General features: G+C 51.3%; 1 protein-coding gene across 5 annotated transcripts in view; it reads left to right on the top strand.

The window, feature by feature from the left end:
• ERICH1 (glutamate rich 1) overlaps positions 1-18775 on the top strand; it is a 60901-nt gene extending 42126 nt beyond the window's left edge. The window contains exons 4-6 of one of the 5 annotated variants that reach the window (XM_086703042.1): positions 3199-3717; positions 5910-6104; positions 18657-18775. In XM_086703042.1, the coding sequence (XP_086559168.1) occupies positions 3199-3717; positions 5910-6104; positions 18657-18664 (722 nt within the window). In that variant the 3' untranslated portion in view covers positions 18665-18775. Of the gene's footprint in view, positions 1-3198; positions 3718-5909; positions 6105-6893; positions 8489-10261; positions 10789-18656 lie in introns of those variants that run through there. The other 4 variants (XM_086703041.1, XM_086703044.1, XM_086703040.1 and 1 more) reach the window with 4 other exon arrangements.
• Positions 18776-18990: the final 215 nt, after the last annotated feature.

Below are 18990 nucleotides of genomic sequence, written 5' to 3'. Positions count from 1 at the left end.
TGTGTGCTCGCGTGCGCAGGGCAGCCCATCTGCGCGGTCCCACGGGTGTTCTGTGTTTGCACAACCGCCGTCTGTCGGGGCGTGTGCCACTTCTGTTACGCCTTCCCTCCCAGCTCCAGCACGCAGTTCCTCGCCTCACCGCCCCACCAGCATCTCCAGCAGGCGGCGTCCCACACCCTTCCCGACCTCAGAAAGGGCGTCTAAGACGCCACCCCACGCACTGGGCTCACTGTGGCTTTTCCGTAGCTGTCCTGTGTCAGATTCAGAATGTTCCAGTACCGTTTCTGCTTTGCTACAAGTTTTTATTGCGTTTCCCTGGAATCTGTTTAGTAATGCTTCGTGTAGGGTCATGGGAGGGACTTCCCGCGGCTGGCCCCTCTCTGAAGGTCCCCATCAGGGTCTGGAGTGAGGACAGATCTCACTGTCTGTTCTCTGGAAACGTCTATGTAAGTTGGGTGTCGTTTTCTCCTTATATGCTGAATAGAAATAACAGGTGAATCCACATAGACCTGAAGTGCTTCCGCAGGATTATTTTTAACTAAAGGTTCCATTTTTTAAATAGAGACAGAAAATTCTCTGTTTCTTCATGTGTCCATTTTGGTAAATTATGCTTTTCTCAGGATCCTGCATGTCATAAAATTAATTAGTTGCATAGACTTGTTCAATGTCTTTTTATTCACTTAACGGTGCAGGTGCACCGTCACCTACACCTGTCACGCCCTGGCTGGTGACTCATCTGCCTTCCCTCGTCAGCCAGACTTGCCAGCTGTTTGAACTTGTTGACGTCTCTCTACCGCATTATTTTCTTTCTTTATTTTCTGCTCTTATGTATATTTCTTCTACATTCATTGTGTTTAATTTGCTGTTGTTTTTCTAGCTTCTTCTGGTGAGTGTTTACATCATCGGTCTATAGCTTCCTTCTTTCCTGATACATTTAAGAGTATAAATTCCCATTTAAGTAGGATTTACTGGCATCCCATATGTTTTGAAATGTTATAATTTCATCAAATTTAAAATGAGTTATTTTTTTATGGTAAAAACAGTATCTACTCATTGCCCTAAAGTTGGAAATCAGGAAAGTACAGCAGGAAAAGCCAACCTATGCTCGCACCTTCCAAGTTAACACCGTTAATGTGCCGGGTGTGGACTCACGCTATCATAATGTGCATCGTTTTCCTTTTTAAAGGTACGCACACAACGCATACACGCCTGTGTGTGTGGAAGAGTGTGATGTGCTGATCATTTCACGGCCTCTTCATTCCTGTTACTATTTCATACTCTTAACACGGAGAACCAATAGCGTGCTTGCACTAAGCACCCAGAACAGGAAATAAGCCACCAGGTACACGTGTGGCTTCGCCAAGACCCAAGGGAATCAGTGACCAGCTCTGGGCACAGCGCGGCTGACAGCGAGGACGCCCCTGGTCACCTGCCTTGTGGCCCCCCAGGGAGCTCTCCTTTGAGATGATAAGATGATAATAAAACACAGTATGGATCACTTTTCTCCAGATTAACGAAGGCGAGCACATATATTTTGAATAGACAACAGTGAGGAGAAATTTATGTATTTAGTTGGTTAGTATAACCGGACCTGGGAAATCATAAATGAAAACAAAGACAAAAAACAAGGACTTCCATAAGCAGCGGTCACCTCTCAAACATTGACATTTTGTAAGACCAGCTTTGGTCTGTCAGCCATACCTCGCAGGTCCCCTGCCAAGGCACGCTACATCAAATAGAATAGAAAAATACCGTGTTCAGTTACTCCCTGGTGATTGAGGGGAGAAAACACACTGCTCATGGGACTGGACAGCCGTCTATGTCATGATTTCCTGGGGAGTGACTTTGGCCCCATGCCAAGTTCAAGGTATGGCCATCATGTATATCACAAGAAAGAGCTGTCATTCAGAAATCAGCAGTGACTTTTTTTCCCGTTTCCAGGACACGGAGTCTAATTCGGCAAGGGCACAAAGCTGGCAGGGTGGGGGCATCTGTGTCGCCTGAGAGAGATGGGGACTCAGGCCCATCTGGACAGACGCTTCCAGTGAGCAGTGTGGTGTGGCCGCCCAGCCGGGGATGCAGGGTGCAGGCTGCGCAGTGGACCCTGGTGTCCAGAGCGCCGGAGGGAGTGACCTGTATCGTTGAGGCGCCCACAGTGCCATCACCTGCCAGTTTGTGTCTCTGACGCCATCAAAGAGCTCGTAGGAAAGCCACCCGAGGGACCGCCCCATGGAGCACAAGGTAGACATCTTGTGCCCAAGTTCAGAGGTCAGGGTAGACGCCCTTGAGTAGAAAGTAGAGGGAAAGAGATTTTTATTCAGCCTACTAATCGTGTTGATTACAGCAAATTTCAGCTCAGTAAAGTTGGCTCTTGTGCCGTGTGTCACCAACTTCACACACAGTGTCACTTCCCACCCGTAATCCGTCACAGGCAGTAGAATGCTGCTCAGACAAATCTAACGAGAACTGGCTGAACAGGAGACTTTCTGGCAAGTGTTGGGGTCCCAGATCTGCTCAGGCAAGGCCTGCAGGGTGCTTAGCTGGCCATGATGCACTGTGGCCATGACATGGTGCGTATGCACTTGTGGGCTCTGTGTTTGCAGGATTTCCAGGGTCACGGTTTCCGCTCAGTGGCCGTGTCCACCATCAGGGCGCTTCCAGCCAGAGACCCACGTTGTTAGCACTGTCTGCCCACCACCGACCCATTTCTGCAGACCAAGAGCCCAAATGGAATACCTCTTGCTGATTCCCATGGGCAAGGTGCCATTATTTATTGTTTATTCTCACATCCAGTGAACTCTTACAAGGCACCAAAGTAAAATTAAAAAAATAAATAAACAAGAATTAATGTTTTCTCCCCCAAGGCCACAGTACTGAAAATTTACTCCCAGTAAAATTGCAACAACTCTTACATCCTTGAAACCTCACCATGTATCCTAATTATAGCAACAGTCAATGTGTGTGTGTCTGTATCTATACAGGACCTTCTAGAACAGGTCAGCTGTTCATTTAACGGTAAGTCCCAGGTTCCTTGATCACATAATTAGTTGAGATAAAGTTGAGAATCACTGAAGTAAATGTTTTAAATTCCTTTCCTACCGAATTTGCAAGATTCTAAGCGAAAACTTTTTTAGCTTCATCTGTTTGTTATAGTTCCATCCACAGAAAGTGGTTGTATTTGAATTTTTGTTTTTATAGATCAGGATTTTCACGATCAACCAAAGAGAAGAAGAGCTAGAAAGCATAAATCAAAGAAAAATTCTAAAGATCCCAATAATATTCATGGAGAACAAGAAGAATTAGAGAAACAGCAGAGTCTTTTGCAAGAAAAATTGCAGCCACAGTGCACAGATGGCCCCACCATCAGCAGAAATAAAAAAAGGAAACTGAAAAAGAAACAGCAAATTAAAAGGAAAAAAGCAGCCGGCGTGATCACCAAAGCTTCTGGCGTCAACTTCCTGTACCAGCCTGAGCAGAGCGACAGCGAACGCGACGTCGAGCAGCAAAGTGATGGCGGGGACGGAGCAGACGCCCGCGGGGGGGATGGCGCAGACGCCCGCGGGGGGGATGGCGCAGACGCCCGCGGGCACTGCAGTACAGACACCGGTGAGGAAAACCATAAAGACAGCAATGAGGAAGGTGTTAAAAGTATCAATGAAAAGGCGGCTGGTATCCTGAACTTTCTAAAGTCAACACAAGAAATTTATTTTTATGACGGTATGTTTTTTCTGTTCTTTTGAATAGCGGCATCCACTTATTTGGAAAAGTAAACAAAGAGGGTAAAATATTTAAGTGTTTAAAGTACAGAACATTAAGATATTCATTAGTTTCGAGGCAAAAATGAGAACATTTAAGTTCCCTCCCCCAAAGCTGGGGAGTGGCCTCGTCCTCCCGAGGCAAATGACAGAAATGGCAGAGTCCTGGCAGGGCTGTGGCCCAACCATAATTGGCCTCGTCGTCCCAATTCCTCTAGAGCCCGATAGCAGAGCAGGGTGGCATTCTCGGCTGTATTTCCCAAGCAAAGGCAAGTCCAGACTGCAGTCCGACGAGCTCACGTTCCCTCCATCAACTCAGAGGGAGGGTGGGAGGCATGGCCGGCTCCTCTAGGACACACTTTGTGTCACCTCCCACACGTGACTTGCTGATTTGAGATCCTCGGTGAGCGGCTCTCTGTGTTGACCGGGGAGACGAAGGACGAGAACCGATAATATTCTCATGGACGGTGACTCCTCCCACTAGTGTTGGGGTTACCGACAGCCGACTTCCGGACCAGAAAGGGACAGGTGCACACGCAGAGCCCCGCGTTCACACCAGGGACAAAGCGCTCACAATGAACCGTTGCCTCAGTCAGGGCCGGGGTGGTTAGTGCTCCCCGTTCCCGCGAGAATCTGCCAGTGCTGTATGCACGAGGTGCAGACAGACCGGCTGTGTGATGACCTGGGAGGCCAGGGACTGATTTAAGCAAGGATGTGGAAGGACCACTGTCAACAGAGCAGCGGAACCATGTCCCCCCATTAGCACATGTGTCAGTACTTTGTACGAACAGGTTGAAAACATACTTAACAACAGTCCAAATGACGCTAATAGGAAGACCGTGAATACAGTGCAGAACGGGAGGCTGGAAAGTTCTCCGTCCAGGATCTGTTCCGTGTGTGGGACAGTGTGTGTGGCAGGCAGCCTGTCCTGCCAGGGAACTGGGACAGCCAGGTTAGATGCACAGGGCATCCGCGAGGTTCTGGGGAAAAGTGCCTCAGGGGACAGATCCTAGAGGACATGGCAGCACGTGAGGGTCGAGCCAGCATTCCACAGCCACCCTTTCCTCCAGGCAGTCTGCCAGGTCTGCACATGGGTCCGAGTCTGCTGAGAAAGGGGAGCGGGAGGACCACGCGCTCTGTTGGTCTCTCTCAGAATCTGCCAGACTGCACGCCAAGGGATGCGAGGTGGCCAGGAGCACAGACGTCTTGGCAGTTTTGAGGTGCAGACGAGGGTGACCAGGGTTGACCCCTGGGGCACCACAGATGGCCACGGGTAGGGCAGAGGACAGGAGCGTGTGGCCAAAACCACGAGAGAGGAGAGCAGGGGTGCGTCCGCAGGTGCGGAGGGCACGGATGTGACCAGACAAGGAATGCAGAGGGCTTGATTAAGGAGCTCACAAAAATAGGGGGAAATGGAGAAAAACAGTGAAGAATTAGAGAATTTCACCAGATAATTTTGGTCTGCTAGGATAATCACACGGAAATTCTGAGAAACAGAATCGCTGAAATGACGAACTCCGTGCCGGGGTAAACAGCCCTTGGGTTCAGCAGAAGAGAGAAGTAGCAGCTGGAAGCAGACCGGAGCGGTGTCCATAAGGGAGGGTGGGAACAGCAGACAGGAGCGCACTGGGTGCCGCGACCCAGGAGAAGGGGTGACACTTGTGGTTGGCGTCCAGGCCGGGGTGCAGGGGCCGTGTCCACACGACAGTCGGGAGCTCTTCAAAGTGGGTAAAGGCCATCAAGTCATAGACTCAAACAGCTGTGTGAACTCCAAGCAGGATTGAGGCAGAAAACACCACCCCCAGGGGGCAGTGGGGTCTGACTGTTTGCCGCTCAGCACAAACGGGGGGCCTTTGCTCCCGGGCACCTCGGCCACCTTCAGAGCTCGGCCGTGTCCCTGCGGCCCAGCTGCGTGTCTGGAAGGTGTTGCGTGAGACCCAGGCACACGGACGCCGGCCCCCACCGTCCTTCAGCAAGTAGCGTGTTGTGTGCGGGTCAGTGCTCTGCTCTGATGATGGCTCCTACATCCCAGACGGCTCGTTCCAGGTAGAAGTGGTTACACTTGAAGCTTTCCTTAGGAGACGAAAGCTTACCTTCGGTTTAAAGCATAAACATAAAAGTGTGTTTCTAAGTGCTCCTCCTGGCTTCGTTTAGGTATCTGCCAGGATCCAGGCTCGGCCGTCCTCCTGGAAACCACTCAGGAGCTTTTTAAGCATCTTGACGGTCACGGCCTGTCCCCCTCAGATGTGCTCCTGCTGGATCACATGAAAAGCCTGTTACTTCTGCAAGATACCCAAGGGCTGAAACGAGCCCTCGAAATGTTCCCGGAACGCTGCACACTGCCGCCAGGTATGTATTGACCGCTTAGTCAATATGACCTGGACGCCAATATGCTGCTGCAGATGCTCGTGTCCGTGTTGGTCCCGAAAACTTACGCTCCACCAGGGCGGTCAGGAATCAGAAAACGTGAGGACGCACGTACGGCTTGGGAGAATGGAGGAGTGTGGTCCTCGTGTCCCTGCTTGCTGTAAAAGTAATTCACAAGTCAGGGGCGCCTGGGGGGCTCAGTCGGCTAAGCGTCGTGATCTCACCGTTCCTGAGTTCGAGCTCCGCATAGGGCTCTGTGCTGACGGTGCAAAGCCTGCTTGGGATTCTCTGTCTCTGCCCTTCCCTCGCTCACGCTGTGTCTCTCAAAAATAAATAAACAAGCTTAATAATAATAATAATTTGCATGATAGATGCAGAAATGCCTGTGCAACCTGATTTTCCAGACTTGTGAGCTATGAACTAATAGTTTATTGGGGCCAAATATTGTCAGAGAAAATTTCTCCTCTCTTTCTTCTTTCTCCACCACTGCATTGCTAGAAGGTAAATTTTTTCTATCCTCTGAACACCTTGAAGAAGGGTGAATTGTAGGGTTTTCCCTGGTTACTCGCTCAGCCTCGATTGCTGATTCCACACCAGCTGTTGGGTGCAGGAGCCACCTGTGCACAAGTGTTCCCGACACCATGGTCGTGACTTCTCGTTAGTAGCTTGAAATGGGCTGAGGTGGGGACGCTAGGCCACATGAACGTGCAGATAGCAAACCCCAGAAAATCGGGGTCTCTCGAGCGCCCCTCCCGTGCACACCCCAAACAGGCACTGGACATGTGTTCAGACGCATGAACGAAAAGGGGCCTGCCGATTTCTTTGCGGGAATGCCAAAGTAGCCGTGATGGCGGTCCCACCAGAAAGCTCGAAAGCTCAGGCTGCACCCCGGAGCCCAGACATCCCATCAGGAGAAAGGACAGGCGAGTGCAGGGAGGCGCCTCCGAGGTCGGGTGAGTGATGGGACCGCGAGCCTTCGTTCTCACGTTGAGGGGCTCGGTCACCGAGCCCCGGTCCTGGCGGAGCTGGCTGCTGGAGCCCCTCCCTGCCCCTCTCTGCTCCTCTCTGCTCTCAGCTGCCGTAGCCTCAGAGACCTGGGCAGGCGAAAGCCCGCCCTTGGGCACGGTGTCCCGGCGCGGAGACGAAGACGGGATGAGGATGTGAAACACGTCATGTATGCACTGGGGCTGCAGCCAGCAGAGAAAGAAATCCGCAGGAGGGGACATTCTTGCAGCCGAGGACAAATGCGCAGGGATGGAGCGCGTCGGGTGCCATGTGGTGGGAGCAGGTGGTGGCTGTGGACAGGCAGGAGAGAGGCCTGCCTGGCCGTGGTGCCGGCCCCGGTGCAAAGTCGAGCCAAGGCATGAGCAAGACCCCAGCTGTCGGGTTGAGACCAGAGTGAAGTGTCCGGAGTGGGAGGCCGGGGGCTTTGATTGTGCTCTGGCTGAAAGAGGCCGTCCGGAGGTGTGGTAGGTTCAGGTTGGCTGTGCAGGTGGAACCCACAGCATCGTCGGCCGACCAGGCATGGGGCCTGCACCCCCGGAAGAGCCTGGTGGCTGGTCATGAGCTGTGACACTCGGGGTGAGACAGGGACCCTTGGGAGCCAGGGTCACATGCTGACTGGACGCCCAGCTGGGGGACTTAGGATGAGGCCCTTCACGGAACAGAGAGGATGGAGGCTGGAGACCCCGCCCAGGGCCACTGCAGGGGGAGGCCAGGGGGAGCCTGAAGGGAGGGGTTTCAAGATGGCAGCATCGCAGCGGAGAGGCTGACAGACCTCAGGGCCCTTCTGCTGAGGAGCCGGGCTCGCGGGGCACGGGGCAGCCATAGCTTCCTCGGAGAGCTCAATCCAGGGTCCGCTTTCATTGTTGGTTGTCCTATACTGAGCATTTAACTAATTTAAATTTCCAGAAGTTGTTTCTCAAATTGTGAAAAGCCAGTTTTATTAAATTAAATATGAAGTTTTTGTGAGATAAACATAAGTCACTTAAAAATTTTTTAATTTTGGGGGGCACCTGGGTGGCTCAGTCGGTTGAGTATCTGACTCTTGATTTCGGCTCAGGTCATGATCCCAGGGTCGTGGGATCGAGCCCCAAGTCAGGTTCCATGCTGAACGTGGAGCCTGCTTGGGATTCTCTCTCTTCTCTCTCTCTCTCTCTCTCTCTCTCTCTCTCTCTCTCTCTCTCCCCCCCGCCCTTCCCCCACTCCCATTTATACTCTTTCTCCAAAATAAAAAAGAAGAAGATAAACTACATTTAAAATGTTTTTGTTACTTTTTTGTGTGTTTCTCTCACAGAGGCCTTTCTTATGCATTGCCCTGAAACGTGTCAGAAGAGTTTTCGGTAGTAATTGGGGATTTAGCAGAAATGTTTCTCTCGGTTTCTTATACTGAAACCATCAGACGTGTTTTGTCTACAAGTGCACTTACTTTAAGTGATTGGCAGAACTAAAACTTACATATGAAGCACTTTTCTTAAAAATGGATTCCCTTTTGTGTATGTAGGATATACATTTAAATTTTTTCTTTTTTTTAAGTTTTTAATTTATTATTAATTTTTTTTGAGAAGGAGAGAGTGTGAGCAGGGGAGGGGCAGACAGAGGGGGAGAGAGAGTCCCAAGCAGGCTCCACACTGTCAGCACAGAGCCTGATGCAGGGCTGGAACTCACAAACCGTGAGATCTTGACCTGAGCCAAAGTCGGACGCTTAACTGACTGAGCCCCCAGGCACCCCTGCATTTAAAATGTTTCTATTTCAAGCTATTTTATTAAAATTAAGAAAAAAAAGAAGTGGGGTGCCTGGGTGGCTCAGTCAGTTGAGCATCCGACTTTGGCTCAGGTCATGATCTCATGGTCTGTGAGTTCAAGCCCCGCATCGGGCTCTGTGCTAATGGCTCGGAGCCTGGAGCCTGCTTCCGATTCTGTGTCTCCCTCTCTCTCTGCCCCTCCCCTGCTCATGCTCTGTCTCTCTCTGTCTCAAAAATAAATAAAAACATAAAAAGAAAAATTTTAAAAAAGAGAAGTTGTAAATGGTGAAGCTTTGTTTTCAAACACGGCATGTCTGTCCCCGACTTTTCCCTGGAAGTAGCGTGGGAAGCGTGGGGAGCAGGTGCGTGGTCTGTGGGCTGGGCGTGGGTGGCGGTGTCCTGGAAGCTGGCGTAGGGTCCTCCCTGAGCTCCCCCGCCAGCTCAGTCATTACTGTTCCCGACGCTGGGATGTCTCGTGTGGCCAGGCCCTGGACAGTCTCCTCGCAAGCTCAGTGTGCGTGTTTAGTGTGCGGACAAAGCACATCTCACCATATACGCGTGCACACATGTTACCACCAATATCAGCTGCCACTACTGTGTGTCTGTCACGCACCCTGCTTTATGCCTCGCAAGGGACTGAGGGGCCAGTATTGTCACCGAGGAGACGAGGCTGCAGGGGTCAGGCCGCCGTCCCAGGCAGAAGGGCGCCTTCAGAATGGCCTTGGCCGTGTGCCTCTCTTTGCTCGAAGCAGCACCTCCCGGCAGCCCCGGCTGCGTCCGACTTGGCCTGAGGGGGGGATGCTCCCTAGGACAGCGCCTGCTTGGAGAGGGTCAGCTGGCCGCTGTGCGTGGCGGCCTGCGACGTGTCAGAGCGCCTAGGAGGCCTGGCACTTGTGAAGAACCTGCACTGGAAGACGGACCAGTCCTGAGGCGGGAGACGGGCCCGTGGAGCCAGAGGCAGGCTGGGCGCCAAGGTGTATGGGCCGGCTCCCGCGTCTCAGCACCTGTGTCCCCGCGTCCTCACTTAGGATCCTGCTTCCGACCTGCCAGCAGCCCCTCACCTGTGACACACGGCTGTCTACACTGGGTTCCAGTCTGCCTTGTGGTCTTCCTGGAGCCCGGGTGGTCAACATGATATCGTACCCGATGTTCTGAAGGCGCGACAGCTTGTAGACCAGCGGGGCTCTCACCCACGTGAAGTTCGGACGTCCAGATGTGCCGTGTCCTGTAGGACTCACGTGCGGCATGTTCCTGCCAGCACTGTTTTCGTGCCAGAGTTGTGCTGTTTTAGGCCCATCGCAGGTTTTATGCCTGCAAAACTATAAGTCACCATTTTTATTCGGGGGCTTTCTTGTTTGGTTTTATTTTTGGTTTTGTTTTGTGTTTGCTTTGCAGACCATGCCAGAGTGCTCGTGGCCTTCTTTAATTACTGGATCACACATGTCCTTCCTGAGAAACAGTGAATAGAATCGGTGCATCTATTTGAGAAGAGCTAACATTTGGCCAGAAACTGTAAAAGGCAAACATGAAATCGACAGAGACATGATTCCTGCGTACAAAAAGACGGAATCCCCTAAGTTTTCTTCACAGCCCAAATGGAACGTAGCCCAATGGGAACGTTGAAGACCTCACCGCCATGTTATTTATTCATGTGTTGTGCACAGCGGGCAAGATGCGATCTGAGACTTTAAGTGAGAAATTGGGATAAAATGGAAATTTTTCACTTATCTGAAATGGCTTGTCTCAGATTACTACACAGTGATCCTGTTTTTCTGATTCTGCTAAAAATTGAAAACGGATTTTCTGTTAAATAAACTACAGTTTGAAGTTGTTATTTATTTTTATGAAGCTTAAATTGCTTTGTATTTGCAAGTCTGTGTTCTAAGAACACCTTGTAGACATTAAATGTTCTGGTTTCAGTAGCTTGGCTCTAGTTGAATTTGTTATTTTCTTCCTTGTTTCCTCTTCTCTACTTTGAGAAAATCCCGAACATCATCCTGCTGTTTGATCTTTCTTATTGTTCTGGTGACAGTCACCTATGTTTAGGATTACTGGGTTTTTTAAACATCTGTCAACTGACACACTTTTTTTTTTTTTAAATGTTTATTTATTTTTTGAGAGACAAAGTGTGAGAGGGGAAGGGGCAGAGGGAGAGGGAGACACAGAATCCAAAGCAGGATCCAGGCTCTGAGCCATCAGCACAGAGCCCGACGCGCGGCTCGAACCCACAAACTGCAAGATCGTGACCTGGGCCGAAGTCGGACGCTCAACCGACTGAGCCACCCAGGCGCCCCATCAACTGACACACATACTAGGAAATCATTGGCTGTCTATGAAAAACTATTTTTTATTGTGGTAAAATAGACACAAAGTCACCATACTAGCCATTTTTAAGGGTAGGATACTCAGCCACTATTTTAAGGCTGGATAACGCTCCACTGCATGGATACACCGCATTCTGCTGGTCCGCCATCTGTTGATGGACATTTGGGATGTTTCTCCTGTTCCTGTTGTGAATGATGCCGCCCTGAACATCACACACACAACCGTGCGGACACTTGTCTTCCCGCCTCCCGGGGGTAGAAGTGCCTGGTCTGATGGTCACTCCGTGCATGACTTTTCAAGGAACTACCAGTCTGCCGCCCACAAGGCTGCACCGTGCCACATCCACTAGCCCCTCGCCGAGGCACCATGGTCTCCACATCCTCACCGACACCGTTACTTCCTGTTTCCTTGATAGTGGCCATCTGGACAGCTGCAAAGTGTCTCGCGGTGGTTTGGGTTCACATTTCCCTAATGTTGAATGCTTCTCATGCCCTTGTTGGCCATTCTCTTTTTTGGAGAAATACAGTTGATATCATTGTCCGTTAGTGAATGGGATTATTTGTCTCTTTGTCATTGGATTATAAGAGTCCTTTCCTATTCTGGATATTCATCCCTTATCAGAGAAATGATCTTGTAGTGTTTCTTTCCCATTCTGTGACTTCTTTTCTCTCTCTTACTACTGTTCTTTGATGCACAAATTGTTTACATTTTGATGGAGTCTAACTTAATTATGTTTTCTTTTGTTGCTGGTGCACCTGGTGTTGTATCCAGGAAATAACTGCCAGACGAGTATCATTTTTCCCTCATGTTTTCTCCCAAGAGTTTTGTAGTTCTTTATAACTCTTACATTTAAGTCTTTGATCCGTTTTGAGTTAATTTCTATACATGGTGTGAGGTAAGAGTCTAATTTCATTCTTTTGTGTGTGGATGTTCAGTTTTCCCAAGATCATATATTGAAGGGATTGTCCTTTCCCCATCAAATGGTCTTGCACCCGTGTTGAAAATCATTTGACTGTGTATGTGAGAGTTTATTCTGGGCTCTCTGTTCGACTCCATTGGTCTGTGTGTGTCCTTATGCCAGGGCCACACTGTTTTCATTACTGTAGCTTCGTAGAAGGTATGAGATTAAGACGCGTAAATCCTCCAACTTTGTTCTTTTTCGAGATTGTTTGGGCTATTTGGGGCCCCTTGAGATTCCATGTGAATTTTCGGCTGGGTTTTCTATCTCTAGGAAAAACACCTTTGGTATTTTTATAGGGATTTCATGGGATCTGGAGATCACTTGGGGTGGTATGATCATCTGAACACTGTTATTTAAGTCTTCTATTCCATGAACATGGGACATCTTTCCATTTATTTCTCTACCTAAATTCCCTTTACTGATGTTTTGTAGTATTCGGTGGACTAGTCTTTCTCTCCATTAAGCTTATTGCTAAGTTGTTTTCTTTCCGATGCGATTGTAAATGCAATTGTTTTCTTAATTTCCCTTTCAGATTGTTCGTCACTAGTACAGACTTGCAGCTGTTTTTTGTATATTGGTTTTATATCCTGCGGAATCCATACATTAGCTCTAATCACGGTGTGTGCACACATTCTTCAAAGTTTTCTGCGCGTGGGATCATCTCATCTGTGAAGGAGATCATTCTTTCTGTTCCTTCCCTTCCAGTTTGGATGCCCCCATTCTCCAGAGGTCCCCTCCCCTCACATCCCTGATGTCCTTCAGAGACACCTGTTCCACTAAGTAGAACCTTCTGGAGGCAGACTGAGACAGCCAGGATTTGCTGCCAGTTCTGGAGCTCCATCGGCTTGCAGGTAGCTGCTGTTAAGCTCCCGAGCTTAACAAACGTCAGTGAGCGGAGCCACCGACCAGGCCGGGACACCTGCATGGGCCCCCACATCCTCGGTCAGGAGTGTCACCTGTGTGGGCGTCCCCCCCAGCCCCCCACACCCTGGGACAGGAGTGTCACCTGCTTGGGTGTCCCCCACCCCACCAGGGTCACTGGTGTGGACCCCCCACACCCTAGGATAGGAGTGTCACCTGTGTAGGCATCCCTCCCCTCCCCTCCCACCCTCCGTCACCAGCATGGGTGTCCCGCCCACCCACTGCATCCTCTCCCCCTGACACCCAGGGGCCAGGCCCCTTCCTGCAGGGACAAGGGACCTCTCAGCAGGTGGGTGTCGGCTGCTTGCCTTCAAGGACCTCGTGGCCAGCCTCAGGAAGCCTGACTTTCTGGTGTGCCATGTTGTAACCCTCTCCACAGGCCTGCAAGTTAATAACTGTGTCTGCCAATATGAAGATATGGACAAATTCATAATTTTCCTATTAATTCTCAACATCCAATTTGTGTCCTTTAATAATGAACAATTTACATTTAACATACTACTGATGGAGAGGAAAACCCTCCAACTGGCAGACAGGGCCCTTTACTTGGTTTCCTTCTCCACACACAATCCCTGTAAACTGTCCCCCACCTCCTGCCACACCTCGCTGGGTATCACGTTCTGTGTGCTCCTGACCACACTCGGAAATGCAGAGAAGCAGGGACAGAATCTGACAGGTGGGATGGTCAGGGTCAGCCAGCTCCGTCTCATTCTAATTCCAAACGGAAGAGTGCCTCTTCCAGAAAACAACAGCAAATAAATCCTGTCTCTAATGTGTCAGCATCAATACGATAATCTGTTTATCCCCATGGGGCTGAAGTTGGTTAGTAATTAGATCCATTTATCTTTTATGATAGTGCACAGTATTCGTGGAGTCCATGTAATTTGTTTTCTGTGAACCGTACGCATCATGGCAAAGAGAAGGAAGCTCTCAGGAAATGGGAGGAATATTTATTAGCTCGTTAATATTGAGACAGTGGTGCCTGGGAGAAAAGCCCACCCATGCTTTCCTGCAGTCCTGAAGCCCGAGAGCCTAGAGGAGGCCACGACGTGTGCGTGTGAGCACTTCTTGCCCCCCACGGCCCCGGTGCTGCAGTGTTTTCAGAGAAAAGCTGTCCTGAGCTCACCTGCACCCACCTAGCTGATTCTGGATTTTTCTTCCATGGCCAGCACTTACTCCAGGGAACGGGTCTCCTCATGTGGGCCACTCACTCTTCAGAGAGTCTGATGAAAGCATCAGACCATCTCCAAAATAAGGACTATTCACACATTTCCACCCTACCCACCCCCACACACAAATATCGTGTGCAACTTTAAAGAGGCATATTCTCCAGTGTGTTAATGTTCTACTTCTGCACAACAAACTACCACAAACCAGTGGCTTAAGACAGCATCCATTTATTCCCTCCCAGTGTCTGCGGGTCAGGGGCCCGGGCTGCCTGGGTCATGTGCTCCAGGTCTCACTGGACCTGGACTGTTGGCAGAGCTCTGTTCCTGTGGTTTAGGACCAAGGTCCTGGTTTCCTTGCTGGCTGTTGGCCAGGACATCTCTCAGCTCCTTGGGGACCCCCAGGTCCTAGCCACAGACCCCTCTGAGTCCCTCCCAACCTAGCAGTGGCCCCTTCAACCCTGGCAGAAGAATCTAGGAAGAGCTGAGCTTTCTCCAAAGGGCTTCCCCTGATGGATGCAGCCCCACCCCACCCCCAACCCCCCAGGATGCTCTCCCTTTTGACCAATTTAAAACTGATGATTGGGGACCTTCAGGACACTGCAATAAATGCGGGCAAGTCTTTATCGTACTGACGACTGCCCATGGGGCACCCTGCCACTTCTCAGTGACCGCCACACAAGATGCCTGGGTCGTGCGCACATAAGTCAGAGAACACATGGGTGTCCTGTGTATACACACACATGAGTCAGCACACACGGGTGTCTGGTGGGTACACGCATGAGTTGGCACATGCAGATGTCAAGGACTGTTGTAAAAATTATGTGATTAACCCAAGGGAGGCTCCTGTCACGGAACCTGCTGCAGAGCGGAGGTGGAAAAGAGTGTTTAATGACCTAGTCCCGGGAAGTTGAGATCAGTGAGTCAGCCTGGGCAGGTGGTGTCTCTTATTTGGGGAAAACACAACAGCACTCCAGTTCCCTCAGCCCAGATTTTTAAAACCCTCCACAAATGAATGTCTTTCTTACACTCCTGATTTTATCTTCCTTTCGGCTGTGTAAATACAAATTTCCAGAAAATAATGTTATCATCAACACGGACTCCAAATATTAAACCCTCTTCTTCCCCTTAGTGGGTTTTTCAGGGAATACATTCCTAGAGGACAAACACCCTATGCAAAAGCCCCCTTGGCCCCACCATGGCAATGCCACCCTCCGGGACGTGTCCCTGTCACCGTTACCACCTTCCTGCGCGGCTGGCTCGCTGGGTTTCCTTCCCTCCAGCCCCCGGGCCTCGACCTTTGCCCTTCAGCACTGGAGACAGCCGTGGGTTCACAGTGACTGTTCATACTTGGCACGGAAGGGGTCCGATGCAGAACACGCCGCCCCAAACACGGCTCTGGCATGTCAGCCACCGGGGGCCGAAGGCACTAGAGAGGCAGCAGACGGACGGACTCGCTCCCTACCTCCGCCTTCCCCCCGGAGGCAGGCCGTGACATTTCCCGAAGGAAGCCACCCTCCCTGCACCAGGGAGAGCGGAGACTTCCTGTCACCAGAGACCGGCTGACACCCAAGTGCATGTGGACAGACACCCCCAGCAGCCCGGTCGTCCCCCCGTGTCTCCCTGTCTCTGCTGCCTGCTCACCGCCCCCCCGCCCCGCCGTCTTCATTTTCCCGCTGCAGACTCCACGCATGTGTACAAATAAATACTAACACGTGCGTCAGCCTAAGTCCTGGGCAGTGTGACCGTCCACAACCAGCCAGAGCAGAGACGGAGGCCGCAGGAGGTCAGAGCAGCCACGAGGAACGTGAAGGGTCGTGCAACACACGTTCATCGGAGCCGCTCTCAGTGTTCTAGCACCTTCTGGACCAGGAGGATGATGTCTGTGCTGCTGGGTAACAGAAAGTCCATTTTAGGCAAACTGTGTGAGTGGCATCAGCCATACGGGACAGTGGGTGCCACACAGAGGGTGAAACAGCGGGGACGAGGTCTGAGGAGGGGTCGCCAGGCCTCACCCGGGTGGCCAGCAGGCCGAGGCCGCTGAGGAAATGCTGTACGCAGTCCCCATAAGATGCCTGGAAAGGACGGTCATCTGTCAGCCGTTGCGACGGTCGGCTTTACAGAATAAATAGCCCACGTCAGTTCTTGTGACATAAGAGCTGCTTTTAATGGTCTTGTTATTTGGCTGCCGTACGCTTGGCAAACTGACAAAAGACAAATGGGACTTTCCGGCATGTTCTATCCATTAATAAAATGTGGCTTGTGTCTCACAATTCCACTGAACTTGACTCAGTGTGGATGCGCGGGCGCGGGTGCGTGGCGAGGGAGAGGACGCCCAGGCTGGAGTGAGGAGGCCCGTGGGGTGCAGGAGCAGAGCGGAGGGGCCTGTGGAGGAGGCCAGCAGCTAAGGAAGAGGCGAAGGAAGAGGGCCCCACGGGGAAGGGCTCTCAGCCTCTTGCTGTCCCGGCCAAGACACCATGGCGGGGAGGCCGGAACAGGTGTCTGTTCCTCACAGCCCTGGCAGCCGAGGTGCAGCTGGTGTGTGGTGAGCCCTCGTCCAGGCCTGAGTTCAGGGACAGGGGCTCTGTCGTCCCTCCTCTGCGCACAAGGACACCAGCCCAGGGGCCCCGGCCCCACCCTGTGACCTCACTCTCTGGCTCCTCAAAGACCCCACCTGCAAATACAGTCACACTTGGGACGGGCCTTCAGCGTGGGCTTTGGGGGACAGGGGGCAGCCTGTAGCGGGCGGAGAACAATTAGAGAAGAGGGCTGGCCCGAGGTGCCGAATGCCCAGAGACCCAGGAGAAAGCTCCGCAGGGGCCGCAGGCGCCTCCCAGCAGAGGGGACGAGGGGCAGCCGCCACGTCTCTGGCCTGTGAAGTATGGAGCCCCCGCCCTTGGTGCGTGGCTGAGGGTGGCACGTAGAGCTGGCAAGGCTCACCTCCCAGGGGCCATGTCGTGGAGCTGTCGCAGTGAGGAGGTGCCTGCGGTGTTCAGACCCTGCCGGGGACACCAATCCTTCCGTCAAGAGCAGGGCAACCTCATGCCCGAGAGATGGCTGGAGCAGTGGCCCAGCTGGGCGGGGCCTGGGTGCCGTCCCAGGTGCGGGGGGCCATCCAGCTCTTCCCACCGCATGCGGTGTGCTGGGTACCTGCAAGCACGGTGGGGGGGGGTCTCCTGACCCCCGCGGGACCCCAGCGCCCCGCCCACTCACGTGCTGTCGCCTGTACAGGGCAGGCTACACGGAGTAAGCTCCTACTGTGTGCTCACCCGTTGGAGGTGCTGAGACCCTGAGGGTTGGAGGCAGGATGCCCGTGGCCATGCGTGACCGTGGGCTTTGGTTTTCCATCTTCCTTCCACTGAGGATTGTCAGGTGGGACAAATTAACCCAAGCGCAGAAATGCTTTGGGTCGGACTTTAAACCTTTACAATTTCATGTCTTGTTTTCTTCAATGGAGAAAATAAAATGTAGCGAGAGGCTCAGAGACCCATGGGAGGTCTAAAATGGACACAGGGGATGCTTGACTGTCCACGCAAATGTGCCCCCGAGAGCAGGACTTTGTGCAAACATTCGTGCGCTGGGGGCAGGTGGTGCATGTGGCCTGGCAACGGGCTGGCCTCTGTTTCCTATTTTTGTCCTGACTGGGAGTCCTTCCACAGAAGGTCACCTGAATGTCTTCAGTGCAGGTGGAAAGGAAACTATGAAAAATATAATTGTACCAGTTTTTCTGTTGGTTGTCCGGGAGGGGAAAATACACAGAAGGAGCAGTTTGCTCGAACCTGATTGCAACTTCACAGACCAGACTGGAAAGAAATCAAAGAGCTTCACACAACAAAGCTTTGATGACGAGCTTTTGGAATCACACAGCACAGCCCCCAAGATAGTCCAGAAATACCCAGCAAACAGCCCCGCGTTTACTATCTGGCCTGGCCTCTACTCTTCCAGGAGTTCATCCTGAATTTACACCTCCAACAACCGTTTTAGCTACATCTCCACACACACGTACATGTTATGGACTGTGATACATAATTACGTGTGATAGTGTGTAATATGCAATGCACACGGACAGCGTCTGTTGCTAGTGATAAACTTCACATTTTCACCTGGAAGCTTGAATTTTGGAAAACCTGTATGCATCATTGTTATTGACATGGTTTCCTATTCCACTTTGCAACTGACTTGTAAGAATCTGCAGCTTACCGGGTTTTGCTGTTGCCTAAAATTATCCATAATTATTCAGAAAGGCTACTAACATACTCCTCACTTTTCCCGCTCTACAGTAAATTTGCCAAAGAGCTTGCTTTTGAAAATGAAAGTTACTTGTCATTAAAATATGTTATTTGTGTTAACATATGATGGGTTTGTTATTCTTTTAAATTAACAAACATATACTTTGTATCTCCGTTGCAATTTCTAGCGTGGTGAGTACTGACGGCGTCCACACATGCACACAGCACAGCCCACCGTGTTCCTCACGAACTCTCAGGCCTACGTTCAGGAGCCACTGCCGTCTACACATCTGCGCCAACTCCCCTAGACTCCTTGGAGAAGGGCTGATTCCAGGCCCCGAGCAGAGGTACCCGGGGGTCGGAGTTTCTTGTTCCAGGAAGCACGTTAAGGGCTCAGACATTGCAAAGGACTCACCAGAATGACACAGAAGCCAAACTGGGAATCAGGTAAGCACCCAAGACAGCAATGACCTTAGTGGATCAAACAGTCGGAGTTTGGGGAGGAGGGGGGTCACGTGGCCC

The sequence above is a fragment of the Puma concolor genome, chromosome B1, assembly GCF_028749965.1.
Source record: "Puma concolor isolate L17-30 chromosome B1, mPumCon1.1.hap2, whole genome shotgun sequence".
NCBI classification, from domain to species: Eukaryota; Metazoa; Chordata; class Mammalia; order Carnivora; family Felidae; genus Puma; species Puma concolor.
The sequence above is the reverse complement of the archived record's forward strand: the minus strand, read 5'-3'. Positions and strand labels throughout refer to the sequence as shown.